The sequence below is a fragment of the Panthera leo genome, chromosome D3 (assembly GCF_018350215.1).
Source record: "Panthera leo isolate Ple1 chromosome D3, P.leo_Ple1_pat1.1, whole genome shotgun sequence".
NCBI classification, from domain to species: Eukaryota; Metazoa; Chordata; class Mammalia; order Carnivora; family Felidae; genus Panthera; species Panthera leo.
In genome coordinates, this window is record NC_056690.1 from 19,620,770 (window position 1) to 19,646,404 (window position 25,635).

At 40.3% G+C, this 25,635-nt stretch overlaps 1 protein-coding gene across 6 annotated transcripts in view; it reads right to left on the reverse strand.

The window, feature by feature from the left end:
• The window catches only part of LOC122203710 (sodium/glucose cotransporter 1-like), a 57,250-nt gene that overhangs the window by 5,243 nt on the left and 26,372 nt on the right, over positions 1–25,635 (reverse strand). For 5 of the 6 annotated variants that reach the window (XM_042910741.1, XM_042910742.1, XM_042910740.1 and 2 more), the window contains 6 exons: positions 24,197–24,417; positions 17,354–17,489; positions 14,767–14,874; positions 13,139–13,289; positions 2,844–3,012; positions 223–438 (listed from right to left, as the gene is read on the reverse strand). In XM_042910741.1, coding sequence (XP_042766675.1) covers positions 223–438; positions 2,844–3,012; positions 13,139–13,289; positions 14,767–14,874; positions 17,354–17,489; positions 24,197–24,417 — 1,001 coding nt within the window. The remainder of the gene's footprint in view (positions 1–222; positions 439–2,843; positions 3,013–13,138; positions 13,290–14,766; positions 14,875–17,353; positions 17,490–24,196; positions 24,418–25,635) is intronic. The other variant, XM_042910743.1, reaches the window with a different exon arrangement.

The following is a 25,635-nucleotide window of genomic DNA, read 5'->3' on the forward strand; positions in this document are numbered from 1 at the left end:
AATTGTTGGAAAGTCTTTTAGTTTAGTTTTTATAGCAGGGCCCTTTCTCTGTTCTTTGCCTATTACTGACCCATCCCCCAAGCCCAGTCCCTAGCCCTCCCTCTTTTCAAAAAGAATGCAGGAATTCAGTCACTCTCTCCCAAACCAGCAGAGCCTAGTTACTGCTCACGGGGACTCTGGGACTGAGGGTTGATCCCAGAAAAACCTCACGACAGCACTTACATGTTTATCGGGAATTGGGTCCGTGAATAAAGAGATCCCCAGGATGGTGAAAAGGCTGACTATGAAGAGGATTACAGCAAAGTAGAGGTAGTGCATGCCACAGATGATCAGGGGGCACTTGCTGTTTGCCCCACAGCTCCAGGGTCCGTAGGCAAACTCAGACAACATTCGAGAGAAGCCAATCAGAAGTCCTCCGGTCAGCCCCCAGAAGGCACCCTGCCAAAGGAGGAGCCCCAAGAGAGTCATCTGGAGGGGATGGGTGGTGAGACAGACCATCAGCCTCACCTCCCCACCAGTTGAGTTCTGAAATTAAAATCATCATCGTAACAAAGGCTTTAAATATCTTGTGGAAGGAAGCAGAATGTAAGCACCAGTGAGGAGGCCGTGCCTTCTTGGGCTGAACCAAGACCTGAGACCCCTGCACTTTCTCTTAGGTCAATCAGAGAACTTGAGAAACACTGGAAACACTTTTAAGTAAGATCATAAAAAGGCATCTCAAACATCATGTGTCCGAAAGGCTGTGGTGACACCTCCATCTCCCTGGTTGCTCAGGTTGAAACCCCAGGAGTCATCCCTGGTCCCCTTATTTCCATCCTGCCCTACCACCAACCTATCAGCAAATGCTGTTGGCTCTGCCTCCAAAGTATATCTGGAATCCCATCACCCTATGGCTACCGCCCTAATCCTGAAACTGCCATCTTCTCTCACATAGGTGGCTTCCCTTCCTGGCCCCTGCCTGCCCACTGTCCTCACAGAAGAGTGAGCTCTTCAAAGCATGCATTAGAGAATGCCTTGTCTGTCTCGCTTAAACTCTCCAGTGGCTTCTCATGGCCTGCCATCAGAATAAATCTCCACCCTACCCATCAGTTGACTTCACCTGGCTCTGCCACTCTCCCCTTGGTCATTCCACTTTAGCCACTGCATGCAAACTTCCTCCTGCATGTTTAACCTGCCTGTTTTGCTCTTGGCTCAGGCCTTTGCACTTGCCCTTCCCTCTGCTTGGGTCTCTCCCTAGATCTTGGTATTTCTGGCTCATCCTTCAAGGTTCAGATTCAAGGTCACTTTCTTAGAAGTCTTCTCCTACCATTGGCTAAGGTCCTTGTATCCCCCCTACCTCTAGTGCCTGCCTTGCCACCCTCTACTATCCTTTTTTATCTTTTAAACAATACTGCATCACTATCAGAAATCTTTATCTGCTTATTGGGTATAATCTGTCTCCTCCAGCCAGACTGTCCACACTTTAAGAGTAAGGACTTCATCTTGGCTCTAGAGCTGTATCTGGAGCTTGACTTAGATGGAGATGGATGTCAGAGGAGACAGAAGATATGGTACATGGGCAAACATCTTGGAAAAAGGCCTAAAACCAAACGCCAGGTGGACGATCCACAGGAACAATTTATTGAAGGAGATGTGCAGAACGGGAAGATCTAGAAACAGATGGACAGCAGAAGCCAGATGAGCATGCCATCTGAAGCAGAGTGGAGGAGAAGGCCTAGAGAAACTCTCTAGGTCAAAGGGGTACCTGCAATTGCTTGTAACCTTGGACGAGGGGTGTCAGGGGAACCCCTGAGCAGATTCCCAATTTTCTTTGGCAGTAGGCTCCAATACCTCAATGCTGGTGTCATCATTGGGAGGCAGATTCTCATGACAGCCTGACCCTCTTGCCCATGCCCTTGCCAGCAGAGCAGAGGGCAGCAGCTCTGGCATCTGCAGAGTCCAGCCACCCTGCCCCCCACATTCTTGGTGCTAAGTTGAGTCTTGGTGAGCTGAGCAGAGCAAGGAGCTCTGGCAGGTTGGTCTAGAGGATTGGACACCTGAGATGGGCCGATAGGAAGCACCAGCCATGTGGAAGAGTAAAAAGATATTCCTGGCAAAGCAAACAGTATATGCAAGTGAAGGGAGAACAGAGAAGGCATAGGACAGTTAGGTAATCAGCACTGCAAATCAATTGGAGTAGGTGGGGCCCAGGGGCTGTGCATGGAGAGGGCAAGGGCCAAGAGGTAGGCAAAAGCCAGATCACATGACACCTTAGACACTGTGCTCAGGAAATTGTGCAAGGCCCAGCTACTCGGTGCTGCTAGGGGAAACAAGTTATGACTCAAATAACAAACAAAATATTCTAGCAAACCATGCTTTCAAAGTCTTATTGATAAAATGATTGAATCATTAGTAGGAATCTTTATTTAGTTTAAAGTGTGAATGGAAGATATGGTCTTCACTATAGGAAGGGTGAAAGGAGCTCATGACTGTACATCCCCCTGTGACCCTGAAATCACTGAGTATGACGCATCCATGTACAGAGGCAACAGAATTATATTTTCCTACAACCAGATATGTGTGAAGAAGGAGCATGCACACTGCATCATCTATGTCATGGTTAAAAGTGGATTACATTGTAAAGGGAAGAAAAACAAATTAGAGCTCACCTTTTCCCTGAATGCATGAGGGAGCTCAGACTAAGTCTACCCAGGAGGAAATAATCTCTTGGAAAGCAATGATGCAATGGTGTGAACTCTTGAAGCACAAGAAACCCTTCTAGGGCAGCTCTTGCAAAGACAACTATGATGTGAAGGCAAGTCCTCACACTCTGTCTTGCAGTGGCCATGCCAACACCTACCTACCTTTTCAGTGACTCTCTTGCAAAATACAGCAAGCAGGAAGATGGCAGCAATGGGCGGGGTCAAGTAGCTCATAACTGCATGTGTGTATTCAAATAGTCGTTCACTGTATTCTGTTTCCATAATAGGGACCCAGAGGATAGTGACAGCAAGTAATATTATAACAAAAAACCTGTAAATTATACCAATAGTCAATGGCAATTTGATGAGCATTATTCCCCCCACCAGTAAAATATCTATAAACCATAAACTATTAGCTCAATTATTCCTTAGATTAAATTCAGATGCCCATTCATAAATGTGGAACAGAGGAGACAGCTACATACCTAAATACTGATAGAACCATAAAGCTGCAGATAAAAATCATTTAACTTCTGAACAAATAAAACTGTCCATTTGCCTGTTACTAAACCATGGATAGATTTTCACCACATTTGGAGGGTGTGTTTGGTCAGTCATGCTTACATTATAGTACATGGAAAATATCAAATTCTTGAGGATAGCATGCTATAAGACATTTCAGACAGATTAGTACAGCACATAATTTTGAAGATTTTGACAAGTTCAGAAACTTATTTAAATTTTGCTAAAAATTTTATGAAACTGAGTGGAGGCTCCAAATGTTCATTATTTTTTCTTAAAAATTTTTAAATGTTTATTTTTGAGAGAGACAGAGAGACAGAGTGTGAGCAGGGGGGGAACAGAGAGAGAGGGAGACATGAATCTGAAGCAGGCTCCAGGCTCCGAGCTGTGAGCACAGAGCCTGACGTGGGGCTAGAACTCATGAACCGCGAGTTCCTGACCTGAGCCAAAGTTGGATGCTTAACTGACTAAGCCACACAGGTACCCCCATTATTTTTTCTAAGTAAAAGATTGTAAAATATGTATTGATATATAAAATTACACTAGATTACATGTCATCCCAATGATGAATAAATCTTAGTTCTGTATCAACAAGGGCTTAAAAATTATAATTTAGAGTGAATGACTATAAGATATGAAGGACAAATTCCTTGATAATCAAAGAAGACACAAGGATGTGAATTCCCACCCAAGTAATGATGTGATAGTTTGCATGAGACTAATCCTCCCACAGTAACAATGATAAGTTGGGGGCCAAATATTAAACTGCAACACTCAGGGAGCCAAAAAGCAGGCGGAAATGGGAAAGGATTTAATCCTTGAAAGAATACAACCATAGTGGATGCTATCTACACTACCCAGCTTTTCTTCTGAAGGCTCTTCCTAGTTTGCATGGTGTGGGTGGCTAGAAATTAGCAGAGAGCCTATTACTAGGTTGGGGTATAAGAAGATAGAGGATGGGGGGGCGCCTGGGTGGCTCAGTCGGTTGGGCGTCTGACTTCGGCTCAGGTCATGATCTCACGGTCCGTGAGTTCGAGCCCCGCGTTGGGCTCTGTGCTGACAGCTCAGAGCCTGGAGCCTGCTTCAGATTCTGTGTCTCCCTCTCTCTGACCCTCCCCCATTCATGCTCTGTCTCTCTCTGTCTCAAAAATAAATAAACATTAAAAAAAAAATTAAAAAAAAAAAGAAAAAAAAAGAAGATAGAGGATGGGGATTCAGAGTGGTTGAAAATGCTATGGGGGAATTTTAGAAAGGAGGGAGCTACTGAACAAGGGGGTCCAATCTGTGCATACACTTCCCTTATATCCTTGGCTGATCCCCAAACTATACATGTGTGGGAGACTCTCCAAATAGTCTATCAACAAGTGGCTGCTGGAAGGTTGAAAGAGTTGAGCAGACTTCAGTGGCTGCCTACACTGGGAGAGACAGAAATTGGGAGTTGGAATCTCATAGAGTTAGAGGGCCTGTCTAACCACCTTAGGCTTTTCACTGAAACTCCTGAAGGGCCATGCCATAGAAGTAGAGACTAAATCCCAAGACTAAGAATTTGCCATAAGACTGAGTGAAACTGAAACAGACCCACCCTAATAAAGTATAAAAACAGACCTCTGCAAGTTTAAGGTGATCAGCTAGTAATTTACCCACATGCTTGAACCAATACACTTTAGAAGACCATGATCAGAGTCTCTACAATAATGTATTTATTCACAACATTCAGTATACAATAAAATTTACTAGGCATGGGAAGAAATAAGAAAATGTGATCTTTAGTCAAGAAAAAAGGCAACTGATAGAAACAGACCCCAAGATGGCTCAGATATTAAAATCAGCAAAGACTTCAAAGCAGCTATTATAGCTACATTAAAGGACTTAAAAGAAATGATGGTTATGAGAGAATAGATGGGAAGTCATAATAGAAAACTGGAAACTATAAAAAGTTTAAAAAGGAACCAAAATAAAAATTTTAGAACTGAAATTCCAGTTCAATATATGACATGAAAAATTCACTGGTTGGCCTTAACAAATTGTAAATGGTATAAGAAAGGGCCAATAAACCCAGAGGCAGACTGATAGAAATCTAAACTGAAGAACATAGGGAAACTTTTAAAAAATTTAAAATAAACACACCTCAGTGATCTGCGAGACAATATCAAGAGGGCTAATATGTGCGTAAACAAAGTCATAAAGAGGAGAGATGAAACAGAAAAATCGACAAAGAAACAATGATCAAAAATTTCTCCACTTTGGTGAAAACCATTTATGTACATATTCATATGCTCAGCAAAACCAAATCATGATAGATATAAACACATGCACACATACCCTTAAGCATATCATAACAAAACTGCTCAAAACCAAAAATGAGAAAATCTTGAAAGCCACAGGGGGAATAAAAAACATTATAAATAGAAAGCAGCACTATGAGTTTTGGTGACTTCTTATCAGAAATAAGAGGTCAGAAGAGAATGAAAGAGCATCTTTAAAGTGGTGAGCAAAGTACTGCCAATTCAGAATTATATACCCAGCAAAAATATCTTTCAAAAACAGACAAAACAAAAACATTTTCCAATAACCAAAAGCTGAGAGAATCTGTCACCAACAGACCTGCATTATGAGACGTGCTGAAGAAAATTCTTCAGGGTGAAGGGAAATTACAGAGATGGAAACTTAAACCTAAGGTTGTAATGATGAGCACCAAAAAGGTAAAATATATGGGTAAATATAAAATGCTATATATTTATTTTTTCTTATTTTAATTTAGTTTATTTATTTTTTTAATGTTTATTTTTGAGAGAAAGAGACAGAGTGTGAGTGGAAGAGGGGCAGAGAGAGGGAGACACAGAATTCAAAATAGGCTCCAGGCTTCAAGCTGTCAGCACAAAGCCCGACATGGGGCTTGAGCCCACAGATTGTGAGATCATGACCTGAGCTGAAGTCAGCCGTTTAACTAACTGAGCCACCCAGGTGCCCCTATTTTAATTTAGTTTAAAGGCAACTGACTGCTTACAGCAAAAAATTATATTGCTATCACTATACTATATAGCAATTATATACACACATATATATGGGGTTTATAATGCACAAAGAGATAAAATATATGACAAGCATAATGTAAAAGATGGAAGGAGAAAATGGCATATACTGTTGTAGGGTACTTACATTTGACATAAAATGATAGAGTATTAACTCTAAGTAGACTAAGATAGATTAATAATGCCTATTGTAATGCCTAGAACAACCAAAAGAAATTAAAAACTATTTCTAATCATATTAATGATGATGTTAAATGCAGATGGACTTAACTCTCAAATTAAAAGGCAGAGACTGTGGGTGCCTGGGTGGCTCAGTTGATTGAGCGTCTTGACTTTGGCTCAGGTCATGATCTTGCAGTTTGTGAGTTCAAGTCCCACACTGGGCTCTGGTGCTGACAGCGCAGAGCCTGGAGCTTGCTTTGGATTCTGTGTCTCCCTCTCTCTCCACCCCACCTCTGCTAGTGCTCTGTCTCTCTCTGTCTTTCAAAACTGAATAAACATAAAAAAAATTTTTTTTAAGGCAGAGATTGTCAGATTAGATATAAAAATCAAGGTTCAACTATATCTGCTTTACAAGGCACTCACTTTAAATATATTTAAAGGTTAAAAGTAAAATAGATTACAAACACTAAGCATAAGAAAGCCAGTGTGGGCTATATTAATAACAAAGTAAGCCTCAAGACAAGGAGTATTATTAGAGACAAAAAGCTACATTTCATAACGGTGAAAGCATTAATTCCTCAGGAAACCATAACAAACATAAATATGTAAGCACCTAATACTAATACTTCAATATGTATAAAGCAAAAATACTCAGAGAATTGCAGTGAGGGAGAAATGACAACTACACAATCACAATTGAAGATTTTAATACCCTTCTCTCATTATAGAATATACTGAATGTATATACGTATAGATATAACATACACACATCATATACATAAAATTATATATACAATATATAACAGAACTAGACAGAAATTAAGAATACAGAAATGTCAACACATTTCAAAAGATTAAAATGTCATATAGAGTACATTCTTGGATCACAGCAGAATAACTTAGATATCAGTAACAATAAAATAGGAAAGTGCCCACTACTTGGACATCCAACAGCACACTTCTAAATAACCCATGAACAAAGGAAAAAATCGCAAGGAAATTAGAAAATATTTTGGACTGAATGAAAATGAAAACACAACCTATCAAAACTTGTGGGATGCAGCTAAGGCAGGCCTTAGAGGGAAATTTATAGCTTTAAATGGTAATAATAAAAAATAAGAAAGGTTTTAAGGCAATGATCTGAATTTCTACTTTAAGAAGCTATAAAAAAGAAGAGCAGTGTAAATTCAGAGTAAATTTAAAAAAAAAAAACAAAGAAAGAAAAGAAAAACAGAAATTGATGGGGGAAAAAACCCACAAAAACCAAAAGAATCAACAATTCCAAAAGTTGGTTCTTTGGAAAGATTATTAAAATTGAAAATCCCTTAGGCAAATTTTATCAAAAGAAAGATAACCCCCCACCACAAATTACCAATATCAAGAATGAGAGTTGGATTATTGCTAAAGATCCTACAGATTTTAAACGGATAATGAAATTATGGGAGGTGCTCAGAGCCATCCCAGTAAAGATGCTTCTGAACATCCTGCTTACCAGTATATCAGGGAATGCAAAAACCATGCTAGGCAAATAACCTGCACCAAGATCAGGACTGAAATACACTACTTGGGTGATTTAGCCTGACAAGACTGATTACCAGATGTAATGAATGCAGTCTGGCAAGATGGCTTCTCCTAAAAGCATGTCAAAAAATGCATAGATGATGGCACAAATCCTTAAAGGTATGGAGATTACAGAATATGAGTTAAAAGTTATAAATCAGATGTTGGGAGTTTGCATTCTTTTTTGTTTCAATGTTTTATTTATTTTTGAGAGAGAGAGAGAGAGCAGGGCAGGGGCAGAGAGAGAGAGGGAGATGTAGAATCCAAAGCAGGCTTCAGGCTCCAAGCTGAGCTGTCAGCACAGAGCCTGACATGGGGCTCAAACTCACAAACTGTAAGACAATGACCTGAGCCAAAGTCAGACACTTAACTGACTGAGCCACCCGGCACCCCTGGAGTTTGCATTCTGAGATGTGACCACAATTCTAGATGATGCAAAAATTTGTTTAAGCTATGTTAATAAAGGTACAGTTGATGCAAATGTGAGTAGCAATCGAGTGTCATGCTGACCATTTTTTTTTCTTATAAGCATTATTTTTTTACCGTTCACAGTCAGATATACATCTGAAATAGATTTTGTGTATGGTGTGAAGTAAGAGTCAGCATTCTTTTTTCCATGAATAGCCAAATCACCCAGGACCATTTATTGAAAATCCTTCTCCCCATCAATTTCTCTACTGCATTATACTGGAATCTTTGCCATAAATCAGGTGACTGTGTATCTGTGGGCCTTCTTCTGTATTCTGTCTGTACTATATCCCATTGATTTAGACAAATCAAATTTGATACAAATATTTGTACCCAAATCACATTGTCTAATCAGTATCACTTCATAATAGATACTGGTATCTGTTAACTTAAATCCTCCAGCTTTGTTCATTTTCAGGAATTGCTTTGGCCTTTCTTTTCTTCTTCTTCTCCTTTTTTTTGGTTTTGGCTTTCTTTGCTCTTTACATGTCTGTCTTAATTTTAGAACTGGTTTGCCAATTTTTACATGCACAAATAAATCTGCAATTTTGACAAGGATTACTTTGAATATGTAGAATAATATGAAAGGAATATAGTGTCAATATTGAATCTTCTAATTCCTGGATATGGTATATTCCTTTATATACTTCAGTCTCATTAATTTTTCTCAACAATGCTTTGTAATTTTCAGCAATTTTCTCACTTTTGTGAGATTTATTCCTAAGTGTTTGATATGGTTTAATGACACTACAAATGATAATGTGTAAAATATGATTAATTCTTATATTTTGATCTTGTACCAGTCTTGTTAAATTCACTTTTAAATTTTAGCAGTTTGTCTATAAAGTCTTTTATGATAATTTTATTTCTATCCCCATGCCATTTATTTCCTTTTCTTACCTTTTTGTGCAGGATAGTACAACTCCAGCAAAACTTTGAATAAAAGTGGTTGTGGTGGACATTTGTGTCCAGTTCCCAATCACAGGGGAAAATATTTTCAGATGTAAACATAAAGTATGATATATACTATAGGTTTTTTAATATATATGTATATTAAAATATACATATATATTTAAAAGCCAGAGTAAAGAAGTGCCTTTAAATTCCTAATTTTCTAAGATGAAACAATAAATAAATAGGCATTAAACATTCTAAATTATTTTCATCTGTTGTGATGATTGTATTATTTTCTCCTGTTTTCAGTTAATGTGGTCAAGTACGTTGATTGATTTTTGAATTAAAAGAACTATTCTTGCATTCCTGGAATAAACCCCAGATGGTCATGGTCTATTTTTCTTTTTCTATGTTACTGGACCTGCAAATATTCTGCTTAAAATTTCTGCATCTATGTTCATATTGGCATGGTATGTATTTTACCATGTTTTCTTTAGGCTTGCCTCAATCATATTTTAAAGATATCTCTTTTCAATGAGTTCTCAGGATACAAAATGAACATACAGTAGTGTACAAAATCAGTAATGTTTCTATACACTAACAATGAGTTACCTGAAAAAGAAATAAAGAAGACAATCCCATTTACAATAGCATCAAAAACAATAAAATACTTAGGAATAAATTTAAACAAGGAGGTGAAAGATTTCTATACTGAAAACTCTAAGATGTTGATAAAAGAAATTGAAGAAGACATAAATAAACAGAAAGATATCTTGTGTTCATGGACTAAATGAATTAATATTAATAAAATGTCCATACTACTTAAAGCCATCTGTGGATTCAGTGCACTCCTTATCAAGATTCTAACGGCATTTTTTTTTTAACAGAACTAGAAAAAGTAATCCTAAAATTTGTTTGGAATGACAAAAGACCCTGAATAGCCAAAGCAATCCCGAGAAAGAAGAACAAAGCTAGAGGAATCACACTTCTTGATTTCAAACTATATTACAAAGCTATAGTAATCCAAATAGTATGGTACTGGAATACAAAGAGATGCATAAACCAATAGAGCAGAATTGAGAGTCCAGAAATAAACCCATACATATACAGCCAACTAATATTGGACAAGGGAGCCAAGAACACTCAATGAAGGTGGTCTCTTCAATAAATTTGTCCTGGGAAAATAGGATATTCACATGCAAAAAAATAAAACTAGATCCCTATCTTATACCACTCACAAAAATTAACTCAAAATGGATTAAAGATGGGGCACCTGGGTGGCTCAGTCAGTTAAGCATCTGACTTCGCCTTAGGTCATGATCTCACCATTTGTGAGTTTGAGCCCCGTGTCAGGCTCTGTACTGACAGCTCAGAGGCTGGAGCCTGCTTCAGATTCTGTGTCTCCCTCTCTCTCTGCCCTTGCCCCACTCGTACTCTCTCTCTCTCTCTCAAAAATAAACAAACATTAAAAAATTAAAAATGGATTAAAGACTTAAATATGAGACCTGAAACTATAACTCTCAGGAGAAAAGATAGGAAATAAGCTCCTTGATATGGGTTTTAGCAATGGGTTTTTGGATATGACTCCAAAATCTCAAGGAACAAAAGCAAAAATAAACAAATAGAACTAGGTCATGCTAAAAAGCTTCTGCATAACACAAGAAACAACAAAATGAAAAGGCAACCACAGAATGGGATAAAATATTTGCAAACAACACATCTGATAAGGGGTTAATATCCAAAATATATAAGGAACTTATACAACTCAATAGCAAAACAAAATATAACATATTCCAAGTAATCCAATTAAAAACTGAGCAGGGGCGCCTAGGTGGCTCAGTTGGTTGAGTGTCCAGCTCGATTTTGGCTCAGGTCATGATCCTAGGGTCATGGGATTGAGCCCTGTGTCAGGCTCCATATTAAGTGTGGAGCCTGCTGAAGATTCTCTCTCTCCCTCTCTCTCCCTCTCTCTCTCCCCCTCTGCCCCTCTCCCCTGCTTGCACTCTCTCTCAAATAAAAAAAAAAAAAACCTGGGCAAAAGACCTGAATAGACATTTTTTCCAAAGAAGGTATTCAAATGGCCCATAGGTACATGAAAATGTGCTCAACATCACTAATCGTCAGGGACATGCATATCAAAACCACAGTGAACTATCATCTCATACCTGCTGGATAGCTATTCTCAAAAATGCAAGAGATAACAAATACTAAGTATTGATGAGGATGCAGAGGAACAGGATCCCTTGTATACTGTATGCTGGAATGCAAACTGATGAAGCCACTATGCAAAACAACATGGAGGTTCCTCAAAAATTAAAAATTGAATTACCATATAATATAGCAATACTACTTGTGGGTATATATTTGAAGGAAACCAAATCACTGTTATGAAAAGATATCTGTACCCTCATGTTCATTGCAGCTTTATTTACAGTAGCTAAGCCATGGAAACAATCTAAAGGTCCACTGACAGATGTTTGGATAAAGAAAATATATGGATACACAATGGAATATTATTCAGTCAAAAAAAGGAAAGAAATCCTGCCATTTGTGACAACATGGATGGACCTTAAGGGCATCATGCTAGGTGAAATAAATCAGACAGAGGAAGACAAATACCGTATGATCTCACTTACAGGTGGAATCTAAAAACACCAAACTCCTAGAAACAGACAGCAGATTGGAGGCTGCCAGAGGTGAAGAGGGTATGGAAGAAATGGATAATGGAGGTTAAAGGCACGAGCTTCCAGTTATAAGAAAAATAACTTCTGGGATGCAATGTCCAGCATGGGGATTATAGCTAACAACACTGTATTGTATATTCAAAAGTTGCTGGGATGGCAGATTTTTAAAATTCTCATCACAAAAAAATATGTACCTATGCGTGATGATGGGTATTAACTAAATTAATTGTGGAACTTCTTGAACCTCTGGGTAATGATCCACCAGTTTTGGAAAATCTTGGCCATTATCTTTTCAAAATTGCTTCTACCCAAACTATTCCTCTCTTTCTGTGATTCCAAGTGACATATATATTATTCTTATGATTGCATTCCATGTATATCTTCATTTTGTGCATGTGTTTCATTTTTGATATTGTCAATTGATCCATTGCCAATCCATTAATTATCTGCTATATCCAATCGTTAACCCATCCAAGTTCTTAATTTCAGATATTTATTTTTCTTTTTTTAAGTTTATTTATTTATTTTGAGTGAGAGAGAGGGAGAGAAAGAGAGAGAGAAAACATGAGTTGAGGCACAGAGAGAGAGAGAATCCCTATGGAGTAAAGACAGCAACTATGTTTTACACATATACATCCCCCACCCCATGCCTAGCATGGTGCTGTATGGCATCATGGTTAACAGCATGGTCCTGAGATGGACATGTTCTCCTACTTACTGCGTGATGTCAGGTAGACCAATTTCCTTCTCTGAGCCACTCTCCCCCCATTGATTGGTAAGATGAGAATAAGAACAGTAAAACTTACCTTTAAAGGTTGTCATGAGGACTAAATGAGACAATGAGGTAATTCTGTAAATTTCCTCACAAGGACTCTTTGGGGGGGTACATTAAACTATGCTAGCATTTTTTAATCATCGTGATTATTATTTTTTCCCAAATGGAAACAAGTTTCTTTGTGATTTTAAAAACAATACATCATCATTGCAAAACTGCAGCAAAAAAGTACAACCATACTGTATTTAAACAAAATAATTCTTATATACAGTATGATAGCCTAATTTTTCACATAATCACTTCTGGTGGGCATTGTTTTCATTGACAGCAGAAACTAGCATGGTTAGAGGAGTCCTTCACCTTCCTGTTACCATGAGCTCCTTTTCAGTGGCCATAGGCCGAATCTGGGTATAGATGTCCATTGTGAACAGGGTGCTGGCACAGTTGAAAATAGAAGTCAGGGAGGACATGAGAGAGGCCCATAGTGCGGACAGCATCAAGCCTCGTATGCCTAGAAGAGAAGGGACATTTCCTAGACCTCCAGCTCTCTGGCCATGCCAGGAGATGCCTTAGGCCTCCTAAGGCACTTTTCTATATACTACATTTTCTCCTACAAAAAACATTCAAATTTTATTTGGAGTGGCATTCCATCTAAAATAGATTAAAGCATTACATTTGTCCTTGCTTTGTGATGAAACTTGCTAGTTTCCTGCACTGTCTTTATATAATAATGAGAGTTAATATCTCTTGGGTGGTTATTTTGTGCCAGAATATTTCCTTGGGCATTAGCCTGTACCATCTTCCCTACAGCCCTGTGAGATGGACTCCACTGCTGCCTCACTTTTACAGATGAGAAGCCAGTGGCTCAGAGAAGGTTCAGACTGGAGGCAAGGGATGTGACTCCTTGTGTCCCAGTGTCCTCATCTCTAAAGTGGGCATAAAAGTACCTATCACACAGGGCTGTTGTTAAGATTAAGTTAAGCAGATGGGTTAACAGAGAGCAAGCACTCATAAAATGTGAGCTATTAACATAACAATCTAATATTTTCACCTGAAAGGCTATCCTACTGCAGGGACTTGACTCTGCAGAATGATTTCTACGTGTTGATGGGAGAGCCTGAGGCTTAACTGGAGCCTGAGCTGGAGGCCCACTGCAGCAAGGTTCCCAGTGTATTCTGTAGGCTACTGGGCCAGGCAAAGACTGGTGTCCTTGCATCTACCTCCCTTCAGGTGCCCTGCAGTTGACCCTCACTTGAAGCCCTGGGTGCTTTAGGATGGGCTCAGCTGCGTAACCTGGACAACTTCCTTCCTGAACTGTGCAATGGTCAGTATTTCTCTCACTCAGATTCCATCTCTATTGGATTTTATGGAAATAGCTCAACTTTGATCTCTAGAGCTCTTACTGATCTTTAGAGCTAATATGGGATTTAAAAAATGTTTGGCCATCTCCATGGGATTTGAGGAAGTAGTTGAGATGAACACACAGACTCACTGTTAATTTGCAGTGAAAGCCATCTCACTGTTGGTGAACTGTCCATCTCCCTGATCACCCAGTGGACATAAGCTCTTTGAGATCAGGGCTAGGTATTGCTCATCTCTGCCTTCTCATTGCTTAGGACGATGCCTGGCACAGAGTGGAGCCCTCCAGCGGAATGAGTGAGTAAAAGCTTGAGTTAAGCAGGGGAAGTGAATAATGCAAATCGTGGGCATGAGCTAGCTGTGCCTCTGAGAGTATATACCTTGTGTGAGCGTGTGAGAGATGATGGAGAAGGAGGCCCGGCTCCTTCCCTCAGGGCAAGCAAAGCTCCATTTACATCACTAATGTCCCCCCTACTTCACAGCCAACATTTTCACCCAGAAAGATGGGCTGCCTGGTAGATAAGCCACCCCCAGCTTTCACACTGCTAACTATCCACTTAAAGCCTGAGGGCACAGGTTCCAATGGGGACACAGATGATGTGGTTTCCATGGCAGGGCCCATCTCTTACCTTCGGGAAGCAGCTCTACCACCAGCACCGGGTAGGCAATGGAGCTGCAACCAGTTCTGGTGCCACAGAACCTCTCACATACTGAAGGTACAACACATGCCACTTTATCTGCAAGGGGAGGTAACAGTCAGGTCACACCAACATGTTGGCCTTAGAGCTCTAGAATCTGAGTTGAAGGAAAGGGAAGCAAATTAGGAATCCTATGTGGATGTCAGATTGGTCTACTGGTGACAGCTCCAATTCATGATCCTTCTCAGGAGGATCACTCCTCAGGAGCTTGGGGTAGAGGCAAGGGCTAGGAATTAGGCTCCTAGGAGCCAGATCAATCAGGGCTTCTACCAATTCACTGCTTGACCCCACGCATGTCATATGGCCTCGACATGCCTTTCAGTGACCACTGCTAGGTGACAGATTATTCATCCACATACTAATGCGTGAACAACTCATAACCTTATTTGCTTAGCCCTCACAGGAGTGTTATTTCAGAGTATTTGGGAAGGAATTTTGGACAAAGGGAAGGAAAGGGAGTGAATGTGATATGTTGTTTAAGAGCTTAAATTAGGAATATAAAGTTATAATCTGATATAAAGTTACCCAAAACAACAAATCAACTTTTATGACAAAGAAGCAGGATATTGCCCCAGTTTATGGGGCAAGCTATTTACTGGGGACAGCTATCGAGCCTAAGCACTGGTTACCAAACATCTTGAGGAAGACTAATACTAAAGCTTGATTAGAAACTCAAGGGGGCAGCTGCATCCATTTACATCTTCCCACTCTCCCTGCCTCCTGCTTCGGGTAACAGAACCTCTGTGACACTTGGGGTGGTATAGGAAGGGCCCAGGAGCCAGGCCTGGCCATTCTGGAAGTTCCTTCCCCTTGGCTACAAGACTGGTCCCTATCACTAAGTGAGTTCACTAAGACTCCTCTAGGATTTTTGCTGGAACTATAGGGAAAAGAAACACTTGGTGGGTATTGTTGAGCTGGTGGGATAGAGGTCTGCTGCAGCTGGTGACCACTTTGCCAAAAGAAGGCCCGAGGATGACACTAGCTCTGAAGAAAGAGGAGCTAAAAAGGTGCATGTCATGTTCAACCAAGGGCCCCAAATAATACAGTGTCCTAAACAGAAAAACAGATTTCAAGAACCACACCTTGGCAGTTGGCAGTGTCTGGCCCCCAGCTCTGGCCAGGGGAGAGACCCAGAATCTAGGGCCAAGAGCACTTGGGTTATTGGAAAAGCATATTCTTCCAGGAACATGGACAGGTGCCAAGCTTCCATGATAAGTGGCTTTCTGGCTTTATACACCTGGCATGTGCAAATGGATATGTGAATCTGGCCATTTCTGAGGACTAGGAACAGGTGGTTCCTGGCTCTTCTCACCCCAAGGGCTCTCCACCAGTGCATCCCATCAACTCTGTTCACCCCTTGGTCAGAAGGCTGGAGAGAGTTGGGGTTCTCGAAACCCACTCCAGCTAGAAGGAGAGGCCATTCCCCGCTCTTTTTCCCTCTCCCTAAGTAGTTTCTTCTCTAGAGTCCAAGATATATGTGACTCTTCCCAGTCTTCTTCTTTAGTGAGCAGGGTGGTCTCTGCTGTGGAGTGGGTTAGGGAGGCAGGTCCACAAAGCCCAGGACATTCTGGAGTCCTAAAGAGCACAGCAGCATATTTCTTAACCAATGAGGAGGCATGAGACCCCCAAATGCCACCTGACAGTCAAAGACCAAATCTGGGAATGCTGAAACAAGGCCTTTCTCTCTGTTAAAACTGGAAGGGAATTAGGATTAAAAAGAGGCATGCCTCGGGGCAGAACGAAGGATGAATTAGGTTTAAAGATGTCTCCTGCACCTGTTACTTAGCAATAAAAAGTGTTTTACATTCTGTTTGGCCTTGTCAAAGATCAGCAGCAGAAGATTCCCATGGAAGCCATCTGCTTTGCGATAGTGGCTGCACCTATCAGAGAAAGTGCTCCATGAAGGTTTAATGAATAAACAAACCTGGTACCTTGAGAGACAGTACGGCTAGTAAGACAAGGTTGAAATGGAAATAAGACATCCGCAGAATTATGATAGCTCATTAAGGGAAACAGAGATGCTTTAATGGCATTTAGTAGAAAGAACGTGGGCCTGAGTCAGACCCACTTTGGGGGTTTACATAAAGCTCCCCCTCTGACAAGCCCTCCTCAAGGTCTAAGTGAGCAGTGATAGCATCTTTCAGATCCCCAGCACAGCACCTGGCACAAAGGCGTGCATGCCATGATGATGCATCAGTGCAAGGGGAGTAAGTAAGCCTTCTTGCAGATTGTGCCTCCAAGCCCTGGCAGAGACTGGGCTCTGGCTGCATGGAGCATTGGTCAGCTCTTCCCTGCCTGAACTCTTCGCACGGAATTTCTCTCTTGCCACCTACATCCATGGTCTCTGCCAGACTTCTGTTCGGCGGCATCCCTAATCCGAACCCCTTAGCTCCCTAGAAAGGAATCTGGGGCATCTCAACACCTCCCAATACTGTGGGAGGCCTGATGACCCTAAACGTCCTCTAGATCTCTAAGAAAACAGAAGATCAGTGTGAACACATCAGAATTAAGAATTTACCCGGGAACAAGATGCGGCTGATCATTCCCGGCATCACTATGCTAAACATGGGCAGCAGCTTCAGGTACCCACAAAGGACGCAGCCGCCTCTCACATGAGACATGTTCTTCCCTGCCAGGCATCGCTGGACAAAAATCTGCCAAGGAAACACAGATGGGTGAGGTGGGGGGTGGAGCTATCAGTGAATCAAGTGTGGGCTACCACGGCACAGACAGGATAACTGTGACCTGCTGCAGCAGCAGGATGTGCCCTCTGGTGGGTTCTTGCTAAGCTGCTCACCCCAATCGTCCAGGCATCTTCAGGGCAGGCAGGGCCAGAGGAGATGCACGTGACCAATAGCATGTTTTGCTCAGTGCACAGTTGCCCGAAGGGACAGGAATGGTGTGCGTGACCTTGGCCTCATTGTTAGCACTGCAAACCAACTACAGAGGCACAGTGCTTATGAACTGTCCCCTGGCAAGGACGAGACTCCCTCCTAGAGGGCACAGACTGTCCCTGTGGGGCCAGAAGGAAGAGGGCCCTTGTGACATCAATCAAAGCAAAGGGTCCCCGGCACCAAATGAATTTTCAGAACTGGGACTAACTTTGTTCATCTAAATTGAAATGAACCAGTATAGATCTTTAAAATGCAAAATCTCCTAGGAGATGTCTCACGACCCATTTCATAGTGCTCCTGCCATGAGAAGCAGTGTGCTCTCAGGCCAAACAGAATGCTACAGCTGGCAGGTGGAGAAGCACTTAAGAAAGCACATAAAGACATGGTCCGGTGCATCACAACAATGCAGTATTATGTATGTACTCAAAGTTCGTTTCTGAAAAACATTTAGATAGTGTGAAAAATGCTCACAGTGTGATGGTAACTAAAAGGCATACAGGATCCAACAGCAGGCTGTACACCGTGGCTCTGTACTGAGAAAAAAATTGCACAGGAATAAAGTGACATGGTTAGAGTGGTTAATCCTGGCATGGTAAAATTAGCAGGCAGGATGGTCATCTTTATGTTTTGTTTATTGTCCAAATGCATCATTTTAATAATAGGAGGAAGAGTCCCAAAGTGGTGCTCCTCATGCAACAGGTACTGTTTCTCAGGAGGTCCACTGGTATCCTGTTGCTGGCCTCTCAGTGAACGCAGGCTTCCACTTGAGTGGGTGTGGGTGGGCAGCCAGGCTGCATTTCCTGGTCTTTACTTAGCCCAGTGCACAGAAGAGCCAGTCTCTCAAGAGAGGGGATGAAGGAGGAGGGCAAGGACAGAAAGTTGGCTCTCATTCTGAGGCAAGGGTGATCAGAAAGGCAGTACATCATCCATGTAGGAAGTCCTAAGCACTTTTGTACATTATCATATATTACAAAGTGGGGCAAAGAGAGGACTATTGTTTAAAAATGGTGGTGGCCCAAAGTTAATTTTCCTTCCCTCAGATTGTTTGCTTCTCTTTTAATCAAACATTTTTCTTAAGTCACTTTCTTTGCTAGTTAGAAGTTATGTATTCTACTTCTGTGTATTTAATAATGACCTGTAAAATTTTCACATAGATACAACTTCAAGTCTACAAATACAAGTCTTCACATCAACATCCCCACCCTTCTGAACAATTTAGAGTCCACAGACAGATTTAACTCCAAACTGTGGTCCAATATTTTAGTTTTGTTCTATTTTTCACTTCCTGTACTTGTATTATTATTTTTCAGCCCATTTGCTCAGGACCTGTCACTATCTTTGCTATTTTTCTTGCTCATGAGTATTTCTTTTCTTTTCTTTTCTTTTTTTTTTTTTTAACGTACATCCTTCAGTCCTTCTTTAGGGAAGGTTATGTCTTAATTTTGCCCTTGGTCATGAATAATACCTTAGCTGGGCATGTACTTTAGAGGTGACAGTTTCCTCAATGCCTTTGAAAATTTTACTCCTCTGCCATGGGTTATATGTCTGCAGCTGAGAAGCCTGTTGTTGGTATAACTGTCTTCTTTCATCAGTAATCTTTCCTCTTAGGTACCTTTCAAAATCTCCTTGTCTTCGATGTTCTGAACTTTCATTACGGTTTCATTCCATTTCTTTGTGTGGATTTGTAAATTATTTCTGCTTGAGATTCACTGTGATTCTGGAATCCAATGCTTCCTGCTCTTTTAGCAATGGCAAAACTTCTCAGCCACTTTCTCTTAAAATATTGCTTCTCTCTCCTTTTCTTCTGGAGCTCCAACGAGATATATTTTAATCCTGATTCTCTCTTCCATGTCACTTTGTTTCCCTTTCATACTTTCCAGCTTTGTGCTTTCAATTTCTTCAGTTATCTCTTTCAGATGACTATTTTTTCCCCTTCAGCTATGCTTAATCTGCTAGTTTTTAAATGTTTATTTAAGCAACCTCTACACCTAATGTGATCTACGACTCTGAGATCAAGAGTTGCATGCTCCTCCCACTGAGCCAGCCAGGTGCTCCTTTAATCTGCTATTTTAACAGCTACTGAGTTTCACATTTCAGCAAGCCTATTTTTCATATCTAGAAGTTTGATTATTCAAATCTGACTGATCATTTTGGTAGAATGGTGTTAATGTTTTTAGTTCCATTTTTATTTCTTTAAACTTTTTTTTTTGTATTTGGTATTGTATACCTCAATGTTCTGAAGTTTGGGGGTATTAATTCTGCTGTTTCTGGCTCAAGGTGGTTTGATTCTTCCGTGTCTTCTAATTTCAGCTTAGGGGCTCGTGTTGGGCAGGCATTCATTTGTGGGAATCCTGCAAGACCTCGGCTGAGGGTGCATCTCTCCAGGGAAAATCTGCCATTACTCCTGCCGGGTCAATGTGTAACAAATTTTGGATGAGTTTATGTTCATTTCTTCCCATGGGGTTTCCCTGACAATTCAGGGAATTAAATTAAATTAAAAATTTAAATTAAACACCTAAATGTATAGGAAGGCTAGTCTTCCCTTGTGAGTTCTCAGGGGAGAATTTTTCTTCCTCCTGGGGCCCAGGTTGATTTTGTTTGTTTGTTTGTTTGTGTGTTTGTTTTCAGCTATTTCTCCTTGCTGGTGGGCAGATATTTTCCCAGTCCACCTTTTCACTGAGGTAACAACCTTCACTCTTCACCACTCATGAACTCAAGGCCTTTCTCCTGTTCTCACCTGGCCAGTTAAACCTAAGCCTCGGAAATCCTTGCTTGGCAAATGCTCTCAGGGCACCATAGGTGTTAGTGTCAGCTTAACTCTCTCTCTCTTTTAAATGTTTATTTACTTATTTTTGAGAGATAGAAAGAGATAGAGAATATGAGCAAGGGAGGGGTAGAGAGGAGAGAGAGAATTCCAAGCAGGATCCACCCGGTCAGTGCAGAGCCCAACGTGGGGCTCAAACTCACCAACCGTGAGATCATGACCTGAGGTGAAACCAAGAGTCAGATGCTTAACCAACTGAGCCACCCAGGTGCCCCTCAGCGTAACTCTCTTGAGTTCACTACTCTCTTTGGTTTTTTGGCCTCTGGAGATTTTCTTCCTTTCTTATGAGCTTTGCTATGACTACAAAAAGATGCTTGTTACATTTTACCCAGTAGGACTAGAAAATTTTGTTATGGGAGGTAGTTCAGGAAATCTAGTTTACCCATTGTCAGAAGTGAAAGGCCAGGGGCAACTTTTAAATTTGCAGAAGAAACTGAAAAGAAAAATACAGAAAGATCAATAAACATGTGATAAATAGATCGGCAAAAATACAAATAAAAAAAAAATCCTCAGAGCTATATTGGAGAGAATACCCATGTATTGTGCTCTGGATCTCATTTCTTGTCTTTCCACTCACTACATTTTAAAGACCCTTTAGTGTTGCTACAGGTCATCTAGTCCATTGCTCTCATGACTGCACGGTATTCCACAGTCTTACTGCCCCCATGCCATTTTATCTACCCACTTAGTTGTAACCAGCACAATCAACATTGTGATCAACATTGCATATTATAGTCCCTCATGAACTTGCATGAGGATATTTTAGGTAGCTTCTGAGGAACACCACTGCTAGCTCAGAGTACGATATACTTACTTTTATAAAATACTGCTGGATTACCCTCCAGAACAGATCACACCAGTCTATACTTCCACCAGAAGTACACGAGTTTTTTTTGTTTTTGTTTTTGTTTTTTGAGAGAGACAGAGATAGTTTAAGTGGGGGAAGGGCAGAGAGAGAGGGAGACAGAGAATCCCAAGCAGGCTCCACACAGTCAACACAGAGCCCAACTTGGGGCCTGAATTCATGAAACCACGAGATTATGACCTGAGCTGAAACCAAGAGCTGGGTGCTTAACTGGCTGAGCCACCCAGGAGCCCTTGTGTGAGGGCTGACCTGGGCATTATCAATCTTTCTAATTTTGCCAGGCTTCTTGTGGTTTTAAGCTGTACTTATGTGATAACTCTGGGTTATATGCTTGTTAGCATTAATGCTTGTTTCAATTTCCTTTTTTATAAATGGCCTGTCATTATCTTTTGCCCACATTTCTATTGGAGCTCCTTTTTCTTATGGATTTGCTATTGTTTCTTATTCATGATAAATCCAATAATCTTCTCTAATCTGTCATCTGTTGACTTTATCTATGATACTCTTTGTTAAAAAGTACCTATTGTGTATGGGCCCCTGGGTGGCTCAGTCGGTTAAGTATCTACCTCTTGGTTTTGGCCCAGGTCATGATCTCAAAGTTCGTGGGCTTGAGCCCTGTGTTGGGCTCTATGCTGACCAGATTCTCTCTTTCTCCTTTAGGATTCTCCCTCCCTCCCTCTCTCTCTGCCCCTCCCCTGCTCATATGCTCACCAATACTCTTTCTCTCTTTCAAAAATAAACTTAAAGAAGTAAAAAATAAAAAGTACTTATATGTAATGTAATCAAACCAGTATGATTTGTACTCCCTGATATGTCTTAAAAATATTCTGTTATCTTCCTTAGATGCATAGTTTCACTTCCCACATTTAAGTCTTTAACCCACCTGAAGTCTACCTTTGTACTAAGTGCTGGCTGGGGGTGAAGTTTTGTTACTCCAGATAGTCCATTGGTTTTCTAACAACTAAGTTTTCTAACAAAGAGTATGTATCTCCCCCATTTCTTTCTTTCTTTCTTTCTTTCTTTCTTTCTTTCTTTCTTTCTTTCTTTCTTTCTTTCTTTCTTTCTTTCTATTCATTTAGTTAGTTAGTTAGTTAGTTAGTTAGTTAGTTAGTTTTATTTTAAGTTAGGCTCCAAGCCCAACCTGGGGCTTGAATTCATGACCCTGAGATCAAGAGTCTGTATGCTCTACTAACTGAGCCAGCCAGGTGCCCCACACCCCTGTTGATTTCTGAAGCCTCCTTAGATACATATTAAATTCCTATAAGTACATAAATCTGCCTGACCTCTTTATTCTGTTCCATTAGTCTGTGTGTCTATTCTTGGATATTTCAAACTATTTTTATTATTGCTACCTTGTAGATGTTGAAATATCTGGTTTGGCAAGTTCTCTCCCTTTGTTGTTCAGTTTCAAACTTGGGTTAGGGATTTATAGCATTTTCTTCTTCCACAAAATGTTTAAACCTTTTTTTTATTGTGATATAAATATGAAAGTATTTTTTTATTGTGATATAAATATGAAAGTACACGGTAGCACATTAACAGCATACAGTCTAACACCCATCCAAATCGAGATGGAACATTGCAGGTACCCCAGAAGCCTCCCTGTGGCTCTTTTTTTGTTTTTTGTTTTGTTTTGTTTTTTTGCAAAAATTAATGTGAAATTCACATAATATATAGTTAACCATTTTAAAGCGAACAATTCAGGAGCATTTAGTGCATTCCCAATCTTATGCAATTACCACCTCTCTCTACTTTCAAAACTTTTTCATCACTCCAGAAGAACAAACACATCCATTAAACTGTCCCCCTCCATTCCTTCTCTCCCAGCCCCTGGCAAGCACTAATTGGATTTCCATCTCTATGGATTTGCCTACTCTGGACATTTCATATAAAAGGAATCATACATTAGGTGATCTTTCTGTCTGGCTTCTTTCACTTAGTATAATGTTTCCGAGATCCATCTAGGTTGTAGTATGTGTTCCTACTTCATTCCTTTATATGGCTGAATAATATTCCAATGAATGGATACACATTCTGTTTTATTAATTCATTGGTGGGTGAACATTTAGATTGTTTCCACCTTGTGGTACTTGTGAATAATGCTGCTACATGGGACTTTTTTTCATCTCAACCCCTTCCCTTGCTCCAGATATGACTGCTTTCATGACTACTTTATTTCTTCCTTGCTTTTCTTTATATATATGCCAATTACTATGTATTCCTAAATGACACAAGTTAGCACTGCCTGTGTTAAACTTTATAAAAATGTAATCATGCAGTGCCTAGCCTTCTGTGTCTAAAATCAAGCTGTGAAGATTCATCCATGTTATTGTGTATAGCTGTACTTTCTTTTCATTTCTCTATTGCCTTTGCACCATGTGAATATTTCATAGCTTATTTAATGAGCTACCATTGATAGTGAGCCATATAATATTCAGAATAAATTTGAGTCCTTAAAAAAATCCAGCTGAAATAGTGATTGGTTACATTTAATTTACAGACTCAGTTGGGGAAAACTGACATGTTTTTCATGTGATAATGATGGGAAGAAGGAAACAATGAAAATAGATGATGGGTTATAATGGGACTGTGAGTGAAATTCCTTTTAAACAGAATTTCTTATGAAGTTCTTTAGGCAATAAGTAAAGACTGGAAGGGAAACCTGATCACTGAGTGCAGTCAGGCCCGCTGTTGCCTATAGAGACTGGTAAAGCCTAGAATGCAATGAGACCGACCAGCCTCCAATGTAGTCACTTCACCTGCACCACGTCTAATTACCTGATCAGTGCACCAGTAGTATAAGGAGAGGGTGGAGACGCCAAAGACAATTCCAGGCCATGGGAGGTCTCCAGTGACGGGATCTCGGAAGATATGGAAAAAATCCAGGCGAGGAATAAAACACTCTGGCTTGGCAGTCCAATTTCCTTCATGGATTGGGTCTGGCTTACTATGTGGGTATTTATTCAGTAGCTCCTGGTATCCTCCCACTTCCTGAAAGGCTTAAAACATGATAAAATTTATCAGTATCTTACACCACACAATAACATATGTTTGAAGACCCAAGATTACAAAGTGAGACCCAGTTTCATTGACTGTACCTAGTATAAAAAGCACAATGGACTGAAAAATAGTCAAAACTGTATGTGCCTAAAAAAAGACATCATCTCTTCCAAAGAGAAATGGGAGTACAGTGGACATTGGTGGTTGTGTGCGCCCCGCCCCCCCACTCCAGCTTCTGGTAGCAGAACCCCTCTTTCCAGTTGCATTCCATCCTGTGTCGCTTAGGTGGGCCTCATCAAACTGTCCACCATTCCAATATGGCATGTGCCCCAGGCCTGGCCAATGCTCTGTCCCATGGGCAACAGCTGATGTGTCAGGAATAGATATGAGACCCAAACTGGGCTAATCAGAATCTGTCCCAGGAGACTTCTGCTTAAGGAACCAAAAAAGCCTTCTTCCTTTCTTTGGGGTTCTGAGCTAGTCTGGCAGTTTGCAGCTCTCTTGTTTACCTGGTTCATTCAGAACCCTGGATCTAGGCATAACTGAAGGTACTGTGCCCCTGGAATTTTTACTTACGTGAGCCAAGAAGGTATTTACTTGCTTATGCTAGTTTTGAACTAAAGTTCTATCACAAGCTTTCTAAAGAATCTTGGCTAGAATAGAAATTAATATTCACTTTCCTGCAATGCCAACAAAATGTTTATAAAATGTCATATTTGAAATTTTCCTCAGTCATAGCATTCATCTGTCAATATCCTAAGTGGTATACAATCTTAACATTAAAAAAAAATGTTTTTAAAAGGCACAAAACACCCATAGTTCCACTTAACTAAAAAATTCCCTTTATTTTGGCATATTAAAACATGTTCCTTTGATACAGATTTGATTATTGAAATGTGTTCAGAATCATTTAGAGTTGAAAGTAGTCAATAAAAGAATACTGAGTGAAGACACCTCATGGCACTTCTATAAATGAATTCCATATGGATTAAAAGAAAGCAAAATACTAAACTACAAAGTTATTAGAAAAAAACACAATATCTTCATGAACTACAGAACTAGAGAGTTGAGTTAGTCTACCTTCTTAGACAAGTCACAAAAAGGAAGAGGAAAGTTGGTAAATTTGACCTCAAAATTTAAAATTTATATGACTGAAATCAAGTTAAAAATCTGTCAGGCCAAAAGAAGAAATTTGTGTCATGTATAAAGAACTCTTA